The sequence below is a fragment of the Carex rostrata genome, chromosome 11 (genome assembly GCF_964058835.1).
Source record: "Carex rostrata chromosome 11, lpCarRost1.2, whole genome shotgun sequence".
Classification (NCBI taxonomy): domain Eukaryota; kingdom Viridiplantae; phylum Streptophyta; class Magnoliopsida; order Poales; family Cyperaceae; genus Carex; species Carex rostrata.
In genome coordinates this window covers 10,788,715-10,805,642 of record NC_135928.1, presented here as the reverse complement: position 1 = coordinate 10,805,642, position 16,928 = coordinate 10,788,715, and the positions used below count along the sequence as shown (strand labels likewise).

The following is a 16,928-nucleotide window of genomic DNA, read 5'->3' as shown; positions in this document are numbered from 1 at the left end:
GATGAATGGATGCGAGAATGTTTTTCTTATTGCGACTCCCGACCCAGCGACAGAATCATGACAATTTTGGTATAAGATCAAAATTCTTGAGAGATATACATGGCATTCCCCTAAGACAAATTAAATTTTTAGAGGTACATAATAAACTACATGAGTTGTTAAGGGTAAATTAAAAAGGGATTAACTAACTATCCCCCAATTCATTTTTTTCATTTATCCCCCAGTCAATAACTGTCTTTGTTGACCATTAATTAAGAGGGGGACCACAACTTCCAACACTAACAGACAAAACAAAATGCATCATTATCGATTATTAAGTTGAGGGGCCGCTCATTTACTAAGGTGGACCACTAACTACTTGAGGGACCGCTTAATATTTGATAGATTTTACAATTGGCGCGCGCAAATATGGATACATATGCACGCAAGTATTAATATATAATAGATCAAGTATTCATACCTAAGATATCAAGTATTTTAAAAAAAAAACTGGACACATCATACCCATCTTTTACACGTTTTTAGAGGTGAGTTTTTTTTCCCCGTTCAATCTCGCCAATATTTCTGACGATTTGTAATGAAATTTGTGAATCTAATATCACGAATGTCTTTTACGTAATTTTCTTTTTCAAATGACATCCATGATGACATACTTTTGAGTTGTCCGTCGCATAAGTATTCATATCTTATCATGTAGTTTCATATCTCGTTGGGCAAGTATTCTACCACGTCGACCAAGTATTTATACATCTTTGTGCAAGTATTGATACTTTGTCAAGCAAGTATTCATACCTCGTTGGAAAAGTAATTCATAAATCGCTTGTGACAACCTGCCTTGTTGCCCGCAGATCGGTAGGAGCCGATAGATAGGAAGTTGAAGGTGATGTAGTTTGAATCGAGATCGCGACAAGTTATGAATACTTGCATGACGAGGTATGAATACTTGCACTACGAGGTATGAATACTTGAGCGGCGGACAACTCAAAAGTACTTCATCATGGATCTCATTTGAAAGAGAAAATTACGTAGAAAACGTATGTGACTTTAGATTCACAAAAAAATTTACAGATTGTCAGAAATATGTGCGACATTAAAGTAAGAAAAAAAAATCATCTTTAAAAATGTGTAAAAAATGAGTATGTGATAAGAAAGATTGTTTAAAAAAATACTTGATATCTTATATATGAATAGTTACTATATTAGATGTTAATACTTGCGTGTATAAGTATACATATTTACGCGCATTAGTTGTTAAGATTTTCAAATATAAGTGATCCCCCAGTTAATTAGCGGTCCTTCACATTATTAATGACTGATACACATTTTCTTTTGTCTTTTTGTGTTGGAAGTTGTGGTCCCCTCATATAATTAATGATTGGGGAATGGATGGGGAAAATAAATCTTTATTCAATTAAAAATTATCTCAATTTTTATCTGTGAAATTTATTATTAGTAGAAGAAATTAAAAAAAAAATCTCCTATTTAAATTAGAACCTCCTCAATTTAATTCTACGTCAACATGTCTGAAATGAATGATTAATAGCAATGCGGCCATTTTTATTAATATCCCTAAAAAAAATAGAAATTTTAAAAATAACCCTGTCCCTCATTTTTTTTTAAAAATGCCCTGACCGCCTGGGCCTAGGGCGGCCCAAAATTCCCCATGGGGCGCTAGCCCCTGGGGCGGCCCATAGCACAAGTGAGGCGCCACACAGCCGGGCGCCCCATATTTAAGCTGATTTAAACCCTTCGTTTTCTGCCTCTGTCACTTCCCGATTTGAGAATTTCGCTCGAGGCGAGAAACTGAGTGAATAGGTATGTTTTTAATTATAATAATTAGTCATTACTGTTGATAATTAGTCATTACTGTAGTTAATTTTGACTGTTGTAGGTACTGTAGCGTACTGTACATTTACTGTAGCGTACCGTACATTTACTGTAGCGTACCGTACATTTACTGTAGCGCACTGTACATTTACTGTATCTGACTGTTGTAATTACTGTATCGTACTGTAGCAAAATTGTAATTTTTTTTTTAATTATTTTTTAGTTAGTCATTTATTACTGTACCCATTATTATGTCATGTAATACTTGTAAATTTTTTTTTAAAATGTAGTTTGTTAAAGAAGAGATGTTAGTTGCACTGTATGTCGGCGGCAAGCTAGAAAGGGATGAAGATGGCATGCATTACACGAAAGAAGTCGCATTTGGCTTCGAGATTAATGAAAATACCACATTTGAGGAACTGAAGCAGCTAATATACGAAAAGACATCTGTAAACCCCAACAGGTATGAAATAGAATTGGCTACACGGATTGACAACTCACGCGGGGGGGGGGGGTAGACCTTACTTTGTTAAGTTTCCAATAACAGATGCCAATTTGTGGAGAGTTGTGTATACTCAATTTGTAGCTTGTGGGGTCCCGGTAATGGACATATATTCGAAGAGGGTTCCCCGAACGAGGGCCGGACCTTCAGGTTATGACAACCAGGGGTACCACCAGCACTCCCCTTATGACCACCAGGAGTACCACCAGCAATCCCCTTATGACAACCAGGGATATCACCGGCAGTCCCCTTATGACAGCCAGAGGTACCACAGCCCCGGTTATGACAACCAGGGGTACCACAACTCCCCAGAAAATACTGAAGAGTTGCCACCACTACCCAGACAGACACCCATAATCCCTAGATTTCCAACTATGCCAGAGTCAGGACCGGTACCCGTTAATCGAAATGATATTGATATTGATGTTGATGCTATTGATGCTATTGATGCTATTGATGCCATACCAGAAAGGGAAATGGAAACGGGGGACGAATACCAAGGGGTTTGGGAAGCTGATGACTTATCAGATGGTGATGCAAATGTACCAGGTTTATCCAGGGCAGAAAAATTCCCGATTACAGGTCGGGGAAGTAAGCATCCGGTCGCCACATTCAACGACACCACATCTTTCGAAGAGGCAGACATTAGTTTCTTCGGTCCTCGTGTTGAATACAATAAAGAACTTGCCGCAGGGCAAGTTTATACCAACATAGACGAACTTGTAAAGAAAATAAATGAGACTCATGTTCACGGCAACTGGGAAAGTATAATACACAAAAGGGACCGAACAAGGTTAGTTGTGCTGTGTAAAACTCACCCGCGCTGCGAGTTCCGCCTTTTTGCAACCCCTGTGGGTTCAGGGGAAGCATGGATGATTAAGAAGTGTGAACCACCTCATACATGCAAGTCTGCGTCCACAAGGACAGACCATGCGCAGCTGACGACATCACTAATTGCCGATGCAATTGAGGAGGACATTAAGTTGGATCCATCGATGAGCATCAAGGCAGTGGCTATGACCGTCAGACACAAATACAAATATGTAATCCCAAAATACAACAGGCTGTGGAGAGGTCGTGAACTTGCTATCTGCAGGATATTCGGTAGTTGGAAGGATTCGTATGGCTATCTGGCACCATTGCTCCAGGCCATGGCAAGTACAAATGTCGACACCGTATATGAGCGATGGCATGGCCCTTTTTTTGATAAAGACGGAGTACTAATAGAGGGAGCTCAACAATTCAAGGGCATAGCATGGGCTTTCGGTGCTTGTATCCAGGCTGTGCCATACATCAGACCCGTTATCAGCATTGATGCATGCTTCATGTCTGGCCGTTACGAGGGGAGGCTACTGATAGCATGCGCATATGATGCTGAGAACCAGCTGTTGCCTTTGGCGTTTGCAATTGTTCATAAAGAGGACGGCGAGAATTGGGGATTCTTTATGCAGTTTTTAAGAAGACGGGTGATTGGGGAAGGGAAGTTTTTCTGCGTGATATCAGACCAGCACAAAGGAATAAAATATGTTTTTGATCGTGAAGATTACGGTTGGTCAACCCGTACTGGCCAGTGTGTGCACAGGTTGTGCATGCAACACGTTGCGGAGAACCTTTCCAAGGCAACCGGGGGTGACAAGTGGGTTACTGATACATTTAGATGGAATTGCAGAAAGAAAAAACCGAGAAGGGTGGTAGAGATGACTAGCAGTTTTGCAAAGGTACATGTATTTCAATTGTTTACATACTATTGTACTTTAAGAAAACGATTTTTTAGTACAATTGTTTACTTACATTATTCTATTTCCTTATTTTTTGTGTAGTACATGCCAAAGGCAAATCTCTACCTAATGAAGGTGGGCAAAAATAATCTCCGAGATGTCAACGAAGATCCAGCATACGAGAAAATATATCAATCCCGTGATGGAGGTTGGCGTTGGGAAATTATGACAACTAATGGGTCCGAGTTGCTGAATGCAGTATTCAAGCAGAGCCGGATGTTGCCTGTGGCTGCAATTGTAGATGACACATTCTACAAGTTAAATGCCTGGTTTCAGGAACGGCGTGCTAAGGCCGCAGAATTAATAAGGATGAACCAGTCATTTTCAACAAGGGTGGAGGAGAAACTAAGACGACACAGGGACAAAGGTGCAACTATGACCGTTATCCCGATGGGTAATGATGGAACAGAATTCGAAGTGAAAAATCCAAATGAGTACGTTCCTACTAGCCGTAAACCAGATGAGACTATGGCGTTTGTCAAGAGGGCTTGCAAGTACGTGGTTAAATTCGGAGATGCCAGGGCGGTAACCTGTACATGCCAGGGACCCCAACTAAGTCACATACCCTGCAGTCACGTGATGGCGGTATGCCGAGTGAGGAACTACTGCGAGGATCACTATGTTGCTGACATGTACCGTACCGATTACCTTGCTTCCACTTGGGGTGGATCTTTCCATTCTTATCCCGATCAGCACGAGTGGCCTGCATATGTCGGTGATAGAATACTCCCTTCAGAAGGATGGATAAGAAAGGGGAGGAGGAGATACAAGCGTATTGTAATGACCATGGACGAGATGGGTGGTAGGCGACCGTCGAAAAATCGGGCTCGCCGTTCTGTTTCTGACAGGCGCACGGCAGGTATGTAGCATTGTACGAAATTCATTTATGATTTTATTATATTACTAACTGAATTGTATTCTTATTTTCAGATGCCATAAACGCGCACAACGAAAGAGAAAATGCTAGAGTTGTTGCTGAAGCAACTGGTAGAACACAACCCCCCTTTCTCCGAGTCAATCATCTAGTTGCCAAGCCTCTACAAGTAATGCCGCACCTGCAGCTCATACCAGTACAACTAGTCGTTTGTTAGGTTTATTGAGACCTCGTGGTAGGGGCAGATAAACTATGGGACTGCTGTATTACATTGGCGCGCATTATGTTGAATATAAGCTTTAATGGTGCAGAATTTTAATAAAAATGGCGATTTTCAAACCATCTTAATAAATAGTAAAAAAATTCCAAAAAATGTAAAATTTGGTCTCCAAGCATATTTTATAATAGATTGAACATCTAACGGTTTAGATTTGTTGTTTGATACACACTAAAATATAACCTCGGAAGCACCTCGGCCGAAATGCTTCCGGTAGCCATACACATAATATTTTATTTTTTGACATACACATACACATACACATATACATAAACCCTAAACTTTTTTCACAAAATTATTCAAATCAAAATACTAAGATTTCTCTAAAAAAAAAAAAAAAAAAACACACACACACATGAGGCGCCCTGGGGGCTGGCGCCTCACTTGTGCTATGGGCCGCCCCAGGGGCTGGTGCCCCATGGGGAATTTTGGGCCGCCCTGGGCCCAGGCGGTCAGAGCATTTTTAAAAAAAAATGAGGAACAGGTACATTTTTAAAATTTTGATTTTTTTTAGGGATATTAATAAAAATGGCCGATAGCAATGTGTTTATGTTAATCTACGTCAACAATGGAACTATTTGGAAGGCGCTTGAATAATATGTTTTTATCTTTCTGACCTCTAAAAGCTGACAAAAAACAGTAGAAGCTACCATACGGCATGAAGCATCATGCATGCTATCAGAACTGGAGAGATCCAGCGCCGTTAGAACGGACACAAGGTCACGGCCTTACTGAACCCCCAGGTACCTGACTCAACCAAATTAGAAACGTACGGTTCAGGATCGTTCTTTTAACTTAACAAGAATCTGAAAGCCCAAATAATACTACTTTCAGTGTAGGAAAATGCAGTTTTCATGTAGTATGCGGAAGACCACCGCATACCGCATGTGGCTGCATATATAGATTTTTATGCAGATTTATATATGCAGATTTAAAGATTTATAGTCCCCAGATTATAATAATTAAGCATAGAAATCAATTGCATTCAAAGTTAAAAATGCCACCTTGATGTACAAACTCAACCGTTTACAATGCTATAAAAGCCACATTTTAAAAAAGTTTAGGGAGGTTTTATTTTAATCTTTGATGTGCAAGCTTCACTAGTGCTTTCACATGTCACGGGAATAATATCTGCTAGTTATTTTGGACTTAGATTGATTATTGAGGAGTTTTCACTCCGATACCAACATATATTTATATGCATGCACATGTTCGTAAAAACATTCATGTAATGTAAGGAGATGAAAAAATAAATAGACAAAGCCTAGCCAGCCCACAAGCAAAAAGCAAAGAAAAGAGAAATGCAGCGCATAATTCTCTCTCTGTTTGTGTGGAACCGCGTGATTCCCTTAGTCCCACAAGCAAAAAGCAATGAGAAAAAATAAGCCTCCGTCTGGTTTATAACGAGTTAGGCTAATATGACACTAGTGTTATTTCAAACTAAATAACACCACATCTTAAACTGTTAGATCTGCTTTAATATTCGTAATATCCGCTTTTACTAATCAAGCACTTCATTTTGTACGAATATTAAAGCAGATCTAACGGTTTAAGATGTGGTGTTATTTAGTTTGAAATAACACTAGTGTCATATTAGCCTAACTCGTTTATAACATATTTTTTTATAGTCTTACATCTCCTGAAAACAAAAAAAACATCTTTCTACTGCCTATAAAAGCAGTCGGAATTAACTTGAGAAATCACTCTACTGCAATAGAGAATGTGAATGAGAGTGCGGATTGAGTTTCGGTTATTACCAGATATCAGATCTATTTTTATTAATAAAATATTTTAAGTGAGCTACAGTTTGATTAATATTGAAACTAGATATCAGATTCGTTTCTATTAATAAAATATTATAAGTGGGTTGCAGTTTTGATTAATACTGAAACCTCGAATTCACATATTAGATCCACATAGTCAAATTTTATGCAGCTAAGTAATGCGCAAACACATATGCTGCCGCATATACACCGCATAAAACCGCATTTTTACTACACTGCTACCCTGCGCCATCCCCGAATAGACACCATTTTGAGTTCAAATCTACTGTCCGTTTCAATTTCCTCGAGTCAGGTACCTGGGAGTATTCGGATTCCCAATAAAGAACGGATCAGGAGTCTGAATCCTTTATGCTTATGATGACAGTAAGTCCATAATTGTGGTGGGTCATCGTTCTTCTCAAATCTCAATAATGATATCTCTCTCGTGACCCCTTTTGTCAGTAACTTGTCATACAGAGATTTAAAAAAAAATACAATTCAGTTTACAACATTACTGGAGACAAGTAGAAACCAACTTACCAGTAGGTCGCCAGAATCCACATCCTCTGCATTAACGCACTATTTGAGTTAATCTATGGACTGTCCGATCAAAATCAGGAACTTTTAATATTCGTGCGGATTTAAATCGGACGGTCATGATCTTACCTCAATATTTGAGTTAACTCGGAGGAATTGAATTCCAGTGAAACAGGAGAGGAGAGAATTGTGTGATTGTGTTTGGTACACACCACCACTCGTTCTTTCCCAATCCTAAAAAGCCCTTCACCTCTCCTTTTTGACCTCTTCCTCTCTGTTTCGCTCTCTCTCTCGTACTTTCTCTACTCTGCTGGGCTTCCAAAAATGGCTACACTTCGGTGCCTCTCTCTCTCGTCGCATCTCTCTCAGCCTCGTCACCTCATTTCAGGTATCTCTCTCTCTGCACAAGGCACATTCTGCTTTCTTTTTATGATTTTTTTTTTTATTTTGGGAAAATTTTCGCCATTGTCAACTGCATGAGAATTGCTGGTAGTCAACAACCCAATATGCCGTTATTATTTTGTTGGTTGTTTTTTTTTTCTCCTTAAAAATACTAGAGAATTTTGGTTCAAAATAGTGTTCTCAAATTTGAACAATGGGTTGGCACCTTAATATCATAACTAAGTTCATAATAATAAGTACTACCAGAGTCTCATTTGAGCAACACAGATAACATCAAAATGCAACAGTCAAATTTCACAAAATATTGCACAAAACTACAAATCAGTCCTTGATCTTCTTGATATTTAGTCCTGGCTTCTCCATTGCCACATAGGTTTGAAACTGTGGATAAGAATCATCACCATACCATGAATCAAACCTGTACCAACAAAGACTCCCATGACTAGTGATATCAATTCTAGCCCTTGCCACTTCCTATATATTTATGTAAAACCTCTCCATTATCTGCACCGGCACCGGCAAATCTAGCACATTAAGAGGTAAAATTAGTATGAATTGTTCCTATTTGATTGACACCAAAAGGAATCCAAACAAATGATAGTAGCTCCTAGACTGCTCACAGATTAGCATTGGGTCCAACTAGACCAAAGAACAGCTCCTCTAACCAATTTCACCAGTTTACTATTTTTTTTTTTCAAAGGTATCAACCTAACGATATTCCATAATTTTGTTATAGTGTCAGACTCAACTCTAAAGCAATTTAGCTCCAAACACATTGAGTGAAAGAAGAACTAAATATATAATCTACAGTTTCTACAAAAGTCTGACAAAGAAAAAACAATTAGTATTTCCCCCCATTTCATCAAGTTATCATTAGTTAGAATCATTTTCCTCAATACCAACTACAAAATTGCTTTAATTTTAATTATATTTTTCTTGCCAAGTAACCCTGAAGCATTACTTTCTACTCCCCCAAATTCTAACCCAGTATAATGAACTTAACCGTATAACACCCCTTACTATCCTATTGCCAAATATTAGTATCATGCTCATTAACATTAGACTTGCTCTGTCTTATTATTTCACAACAAGCATATTCCACGTTATGATTTCAATTATGGTACTTCAATTGTGGATGTTATCTTGGCAAATTTGAAATTAACACGTTGTAATTGTAAACCAATCAATTGCTTAAACTACAAACTTAATTCAATAAACTAGATACTGAATTTTGGTTATTTATGTTCTTATTATGTAATCATCATACCACATCCCCGAAACTCTGACAGATACTGGACCAGGAGCTGGCTGGTGCCAGGGCTGGTAAGAGTGAAGCTCTGGCATCACTATGAAAAGTGACATTTTAGCCTCTGGGTGTGTTTCAATGGAAAGTTTTTCAGAGTTTTAGGTTGAAGCCTCAATTGAATGCTAATTCCACTTCGACCAAGTACTCTTTGTGACTGTACATTGTATTGGTCAGCAAAAAGTTATAGCAAATGGTGCAACACAGAACTTAAATTTTTGAAAGAAAGCTAATTAAGGAATTGAAAGGAAGCTTATTTCTGTAGCTAATTAAGGAATTGCAACACAGAACTTATTTCTGTAGCTAATTAAGGAATTGAAAGAAAGCTTACAAAAGGTTCACTTATCGAATAATTTGCAGGAACAGCATCTCCCCACAACAGATTTGCTTCTCCAAATGTCCACTCATCATTCGCCGGCACCTCCTTAAACCTCTCCAATGCAAAACCCATATCTTTTACAAAACCTCGTGCCACACAATCCTTGATAAAGGTGCAAATGACAGCCAAAATCCAGTTTATCCAAGGAACAGATGAGCAGACTATCCCAAACGTCAAACTAACTAAATCCCGCGATGGATCCAATGGTGTTGCTATATTCACCTTCGATGAACCGTCGTTATTTGACTCGTCCGGTGAACTGGGTGATATTACAGGGTTTTATATGATAGATGATGAGGGGGTGATACAGTCAGTTGATGTGAGTGCTAAGTTTGTGAATGGTAAACCATCAACAATTGAGGCCAAGTACATAATGCGGACCCCCCGTGAGTGGGACCGGTTCATGCGGTTCATGGAGCGGTACTCACAGGCGAATGGTCTACAATTTGTGAAGAAATAATTGTGCAATTAATGGTTTTCATTCTTGTAAGTGTAATACTGTTGTACCTTTGAGATACCAAACTTCTTTTTGCCGGGTGTTTCTAATGTTTGTGCTTCTTTTTGCACTGCTTATCAGTTTATATTTAAGTTTTATGCTTTCAAACATCCTGATATCAGTGTAGACAAAATTGACTTCATACCAAAGAATTAGATTCACAACTGTTTGGACTGTGGCATTTGCCAATGCCAGTACATGAAATTTTGATCTTTTTTATTTTTGAGATTAAGAGGTTGAGTATCCTTTTGGATGGTACAAATACAATATCAGTAACTTGGAACTTTTAACCCCTATTATCTTTCTTTTCATGAATTACATTATGTTATTATTTAAATAAAACAAAGAACTGAAAAGAAAACATTGATAAGAACAAAATAGATTTATTTATTGCTAAACAAATTTCAAGTCAAATATTTGACTGCAACTCGTTACAACAGTTGGCAATGAATACAGGATAATTCTGCTCTATCATAAAATAAAGAGCTTCTCCTACAAGAACTAAACAATCCAAGGGTCAGAACTCAGAACTTAGGAGGTTTTACATTGCCTTCTACATTGTCCTAGTCACTGCTATTGGACTCCTTACTCTGTACCTTCCTATAGAACTATGCTGCCACACCAAAAAACCATCAACAACACCATCATTAGCCTCATGTTTTCTCATCTCAAACCACACTCTAAAGCTCTTTCTGTCATTCAATTTCAGGAATGTCAACTTCTCTGGAACTACTTTCACTGCAACTCCTTTTGGTGATTTTACATGGACTGTGTATGTAGAATTAGGCGTCCCAACATTTGTGAGCACCCTCTGAACCATAACCGGTGTGCGTGAATTCTGTAAATTGACAGCTATTGAGGGGTAATTTAGGTTGAACTCCTTATTTCGACGGAGAATTCCACTACAGCTAGTGTTACAGTGCGTTATTGTGCAAATCTGCTTCTGGTTGTATCCAAGAATGCAAAGGTGAGTGATATAATCCTCTGGCCTTATATCATAAACCAAACCCGGATCAATCGCTCTATTAGGGTTAACGTGCCCCGCACCCATCGCAAAAACACTTGCTTTGTCTTTCCCATCCAGTATGGGCTTTCCAAGATGATCTGCCACATCAGCAGTTGTCATCATAGCAGACCTTACTGCTGCAGGGCTCCACTTAGGGTGCACCGACCGAACAAGTGCCGCAACTCCACTTACATGCGGACATGCCATGGACGTGCCAGATAGCACGGTAAAGTTAGACCTTCTTTGATCCTCTTTGAGTCCTGTTGGGCCGAGACTCACCGGCCATGCAGCAATTATGTTCACACCTGGTGCAATCATATCTGGTTTTAGAATTGATGGTATTGTGGAACTTGGACCGCGTGCAGAGAATAGCGCAACAGCAGGTGCCCTTGACCGTCCGACTTTTGTCCCTCCGTATATAAAACGTGCTATTGGTCGGGCTGATGAGTTGATGTACTTCTTCAATTGAACACCTTCCTCGTAACCTATTACTGTTGAAGGTAAGACATGCACGTCAACCGAATCTTCATCTTGATTAATCTCAGCATTTGCAAGCACCATAGCAACACCACCAACTTCCCTCACAGCCTCACCTTTCTCAGACCGGCCATTAATTCCTCGGTCACAAACCACCATTTTTCCCTGGACACTGGTCCTAGAAAGTGAACCCTTAAGACAATACTCAGCCCCTTGGTTCCTGCCACCTTCATAAACCAAGTCTAACCGCTTCTCGGCCTGTTTTGAAAATTTATTTCCCGGATACATTGACTCTCCATATAACATTTCCCCATTGCCTAGCCTTACAATTGCAGGGAACCTCCGATCCATTGTGCTTGCACCAACTGTGGTAATCCATGGGGCTTCGTTTGCAACTGACATGGCAGCAGGTCCATTATTACCAGCAGCACAAATTACAGAGACACCCCTTTCTACTGCTCGAAAGCTTCCGATTGCTATACTGTCTTCAAAGAGTGGTGTTGGAAAGCCACCTAGAGAAAGTGACAGCACATCGACCCCATCGTTTATTGCATCATCAATTCCAGCAAGTATATCAGAGCTATAACACCCGTCGAACCAACACACCTTGTATACTGCAATGTGGGCTCCTGGTGCAACTCCTCTTGCTGTACCAAGACCAAGCCCCAAGACACTGGCACCAGGGACTGCAGAGCCGGCTGCAGTCGATGATGTGTGTGTCCCGTGCCCATGGGCATCTCTTGGAGATACATACTCCAATAGAGGGATGGCCGTGTCTCGACTGTCGGGGTAGTTTACATGGTGTCCCTTCGAGTAAAACCTTGCACCGATGATTTTTCGGTTGCAATTAGAAAAAATAAAGCCCTCTCCTTCTTGGCATATGCCGCGCCAATGTTTCGGCACTGGTGGCATACCACTGTCATTAAAACTGGGACTCTCTGGCCATATACCAGTATCTAGCACTCCAATTATTGCACCCTGTCCAAATTTCGACCTGACCCACACGCCAGTCGGGCTGAAATTCAGCCCCAAAAATTTGTGAGAGTAAGTGGTGTGTAGCTCGTAACGACGGTCCATTTGAACAGAAATGACACCTGGAAGAGCTTTCAGAGCCTTTGCCTCGTGCTCACTTAGCTGTGCAGCAAAGCCTTCTATTGCAGTATCATAGGAGTAAAGAAGCCGAGCAGAGTGGCTTTCCTCTTCTTCTTCTAGTACAGTGGCTTTCTCTAAGAAAGAGAGGTGCCAATGTAGTTTGGTTTTGTAAAAGGAGGTATCCATTTCATTAGGATGTAGTTGGATAATGTAGGTTTGGAGGTCTTGAGCAATGGTTGTGTAATTATAGAGAGGAATGGCGAAGAAGAGAAAAACGAAGAGGAAGGAATTGTGTTGTCTTCCCATGTTGGAATTGTTCGAGTTATTTTGCATGGAGGTACGGGATGGATTGCTACTATATATATTTGTAGATGTATAGGAAACAATTTAGAGAATGAAATGAGAATTAAGGGGCATTTGTGGTAGGGAAAGAGAAACACGTGAGGAGATGAAGTACCAAGCAAGGCTAAGTATCTCACGAGGAAATAATAAGGGGAGCCTCAGACTGAGTCGTCTCACGAGATGGTGCAGTTTGAATTACTGCGAGGATATATTTGGGCTTTGAAATTTGAATGGGATATATACTGGTAACGGTATCTTGCTCAAGGTTTAGGAATTGGATTTTGTCAAACAAAATTTATCCAAAGTCTGATATAAATAGTCTGATTTGTGTCAATATTTGTGCAAATGGATTTAGAAATTAATAAATTTAATTTGTCCCTATGAATTTAAATTGTCTGTGCTAATTTTTACGCGAATCAAACAATTAATTTGGGGCAGATTTTGAATGAGATTTTATTCAAATCTCTTTACACAAAAACCCCACCCTTAATTTTATGCTCAAATTATGAAGCTCTAAGCAAAATATAACAATAATGGAGAGCTGAGATAATATTTTAATATTATTATTGTTACCAATTATTTTATCTAGTTAATAATTTTTTTTACTGCTCAATACTTTAAACAATTTTTCTGACTTTTTTAGTAAAATTCGGAATTTATATCATCCAACTATATAATATTCACAATAATTTTTTATTTTAATTTTGAATCGGTGACTTTTCCTCCTAGCTTTTGTTTGACAAGCTATTGTAAGCTTTTGATTAAATATGAAATTCTTTAATAAATCAATTCAAAAATGGATATTAAAAAATATGCAATTAATCATTACAACAATAAATTGGGATCAGCTTTTTTTCGAAAATAGTTTATTAATCTTAAATTAAGATAAAAAAATTCGAAAAAAAATATTATTTCTCAAACAAGGTTTTTGTTTATAGTTAGAAAAGGTAATCTATTCCCTTGAAATGAGAAACAATTTTCCGATTTGTCCACACAGAAAAGTTGTTCAATCCAATTTCTTATCTTTTTCACGCATAATTATATTTTATTGAATCAAACTACTCAGAGGCGGATCCACATAGTTCTGGTCCCATGGATTTTGAGTTTTGGTAGAAATCGAGATGTTCTGATTGACTTTGCCCTCTTTTGAAATTTTTTTTGCTTCTCTCTGAATATTTAATTTGTAATTCGGGTTAAATTTAGAGTTAAAATTAAAATAAATTTCTTAAAATTATGATTTGTAATTAGAATTATAGGTTAGAGAATCAAAAATTACAAGTACAGTATTGGAAAGCATAAGTTAAAGTATTATTTTTTTTTTATCAAGTATCTAATTAGTTAATAAATTTAAACTTAATTTGTTATTTTTTTTGCCCCGCACCTGCGATAAAAAATCCTAGATTCGCTCCTGAAACTATAATTTTTTCTTACCCTACATAAGATCAACAAAGTGTGTTACAAGATGCAGCAGTCAGCACTGTTGAGCAGTGAACAGGACCAAGTACATACTCTGATTTGCGCTTCTTTTAATTTTTCTGTGCATGACACATTTTTGCGTTGCGCCAAACAGAATCAAATTCGGAGGGTTTTGAATTGAACATTATGAAGTGTTAAATTTGACAGTTGACATCAGGCTCATGTATTAATTAATGTTGCTTGATCTGCTTACTGTTTGTATTGCAATAGTATATATGTCAGTACATTGTAATATAATGGAAACTGTGCGTCTCCAGTTTAGCTATTGTTAGTTATAGACGTGCGTAATATGCTATTCAAGTAACAGCTAGATCAACATAGCACGAGTGGTCGACATCCTGCCCCTGTACGCGTTAATAGTTGCACAACTAGAGAGGCAATTAGAGCGTATCTGGTACCGAAAGCTCCCAAACGTTGTAGGCAGGGGCGGACTCACATGGTCTCAAGAGTGGCAGCTGTTTTATTCTGAATTTTGAGTTTTAATGGAGATCAGATATTCTGATTGACTTTGTCTTCCTCTTGAAATTTTTTTTACCTCACTCAGAATGTTTGATTTGTAATTCGGGTTAAATTTATAATTAAAATTAGAATAATTTTTTTGAATTATGATTAATAATCAAAATTATAAATTAGAGAATCAGAAATTACAAGTCAGAGTATTAGAAAATATAAGTTAAAGTATTATTTTTATCGAGTGTCTTATTAGTTAATGGGTTTAAATCCAATTCGATATTTTTTTACTCCTCTGGACAAAAATCCTAAATCTGCCTCTGATTATAGGGTCTGGAGAAGAGAATTTTTTGGTAGTCTTCTCCTTGCATTTTTACAAGGAGACTGATTCGAACCTATAATCTTCAGGACACAAGTGGAAATACTCTACCACTGGGTCAAACAATTAATAAATTTAAACTAAGGAGCTGAAATGTAAAATATATAATATGTGATATTGAACACAAAAGTCTTTATAACCGTAAAGACATAAAGTGAAATTCTAACTACAAAACAACTAGCATACATTTAGCATTTCATCTGAAGTTGTACCATATTATAAACAACTAGCACACATTTTGCATTTGAACCTTCCTCTTATAAATAAATTCTTTAAATTATTTAATTAATTAATTTCAATATATATATATATATATATATAAATCATGGACATGACTAAGCATATCAGTGTAGATCTGCTACTGTGTACAACGAACTCTTTTTTTGCAGTTGTAAAATTTTAAATTTAAATATGATATATTGGAAAAAAAATTTATTTAACAACGGACAAAAAGGTTATTAAAACATAACAATAGAAATATATTAATCTCGTAGTTTAAACAAGTTATATTGTTACTTGTCCTTTAATTAACTCTATTTGGTCATAGATTGCACAATTTAATATATAATTTTACGTTTAACTGTCATACTGTCACAGACGTGTGACTTTCAGATGCTTGAATATCACTAATTAAAAGATTGTAAGTTTTTTTTGATGGTATAAAAGATTGTAAGTTAATTGACCTTATTAGATCAGCTACCATTTGAGTAGTATGCATGGTTAGTTCAAAATAATGTACTTTAATATGATGCATCAATATCTTCTAGTAAATCACTTGGGTCCGAAATTATCGCTTTTACTTCTTATTGGTGTAAAATTGATTTAGATGATTCTTATTTTAAATTAACTTTAATATTGTCTATGGATGTTAATTTTTTGAATTAGACAGACAACATTATAATTTTGTCGGATACAGATACCCAGGAAAGGGTAAGCAGTCAGTCAGAGCAAGACCCATGTCTTGGTCTATAGGGCTCTGATATTTTTGATTACCTTCGCGGCCGTGCTGATTATGATGCTTTTGATGTTGCTTTTATGGCGACTTACCCATCTAATGTAGAGTCTAGTTCTTCTAGCTCTTCCTTTGTTAATGCCTCTACTTGTTCTATTGTCGTGATTGATTAGTCTGTGCTTGTCAAGTTTATTTTGTCTGTGATTTGTTTTGTGGTATTTTGTCTTAGATTTCTTGATAAGTTCTAGTTATCCTGGTAACATGTTCTGCCATATGCTTTATGTCATTTTTGAAACAGAAATGTGGGGGTCAAGCCCCTCAGATTCCATTGCAACAGACATCAGGGATGTCAATTTACATTATAGTTTTTGTTTGAAAAGTAGAGAAATGAAAACATAAAATTATGTACAAGTTTGAAAGATTGAAGATGCATTTGTCATCTTCCAGCATAGGTTAGTTTACTGTTGAAACCAAGACATATGCTTTATGTCATTAGTATTATTGGATACCTTTTTGGTGCTTCACACCTTGCGAATCTTTATCATTTTAGTTTTTAGCTTTGTATAAACTTTTATGTCAACTTTGTATATATGAACTCTTATATTTTTAATAAAAC

General features: G+C 37.5%; 2 protein-coding genes across 3 annotated transcripts; one reads left to right on the top strand and one right to left on the bottom strand.

The window, feature by feature from the left end:
- Window positions 1–7,727: 7,727 nt before the first annotated feature.
- PSB28 (photosystem II reaction center PSB28 protein) lies at window positions 7,728–10,301 on the top strand. 2 transcript variants are annotated; one of them, XM_078311267.1, is made up of 2 exons: window positions 7,728–7,946; window positions 9,624–10,301. In XM_078311267.1, the coding sequence occupies exons 1-2, from the start codon at window positions 7,883–7,885 to the stop codon at window positions 10,100–10,102; spliced, it is 543 nt and encodes a 180-aa protein (XP_078167393.1). In that variant the 5' UTR covers window positions 7,728–7,882; the 3' UTR covers window positions 10,103–10,301. The 2 variants fall into 2 exon arrangements, with proteins under 2 accessions (XP_078167393.1, XP_078167394.1); XM_078311268.1 differs by having other exon boundaries at window positions 7,776–7,950; window positions 9,628–10,301.
- Window positions 10,302–10,507: 206 nt separating this feature from the next.
- SDD1 (Subtilase family protein) lies at window positions 10,508–13,207 on the bottom strand. Its single transcript, XM_078310841.1, has one exon. The coding sequence runs from the start codon at window positions 13,044–13,046 to the stop codon at window positions 10,692–10,694; it is 2,355 nt and encodes a 784-aa protein (XP_078166967.1). The 5' UTR covers window positions 13,047–13,207; the 3' UTR covers window positions 10,508–10,691.
- Between the last annotated feature and the right edge of the window lie 3,721 nt (window positions 13,208–16,928).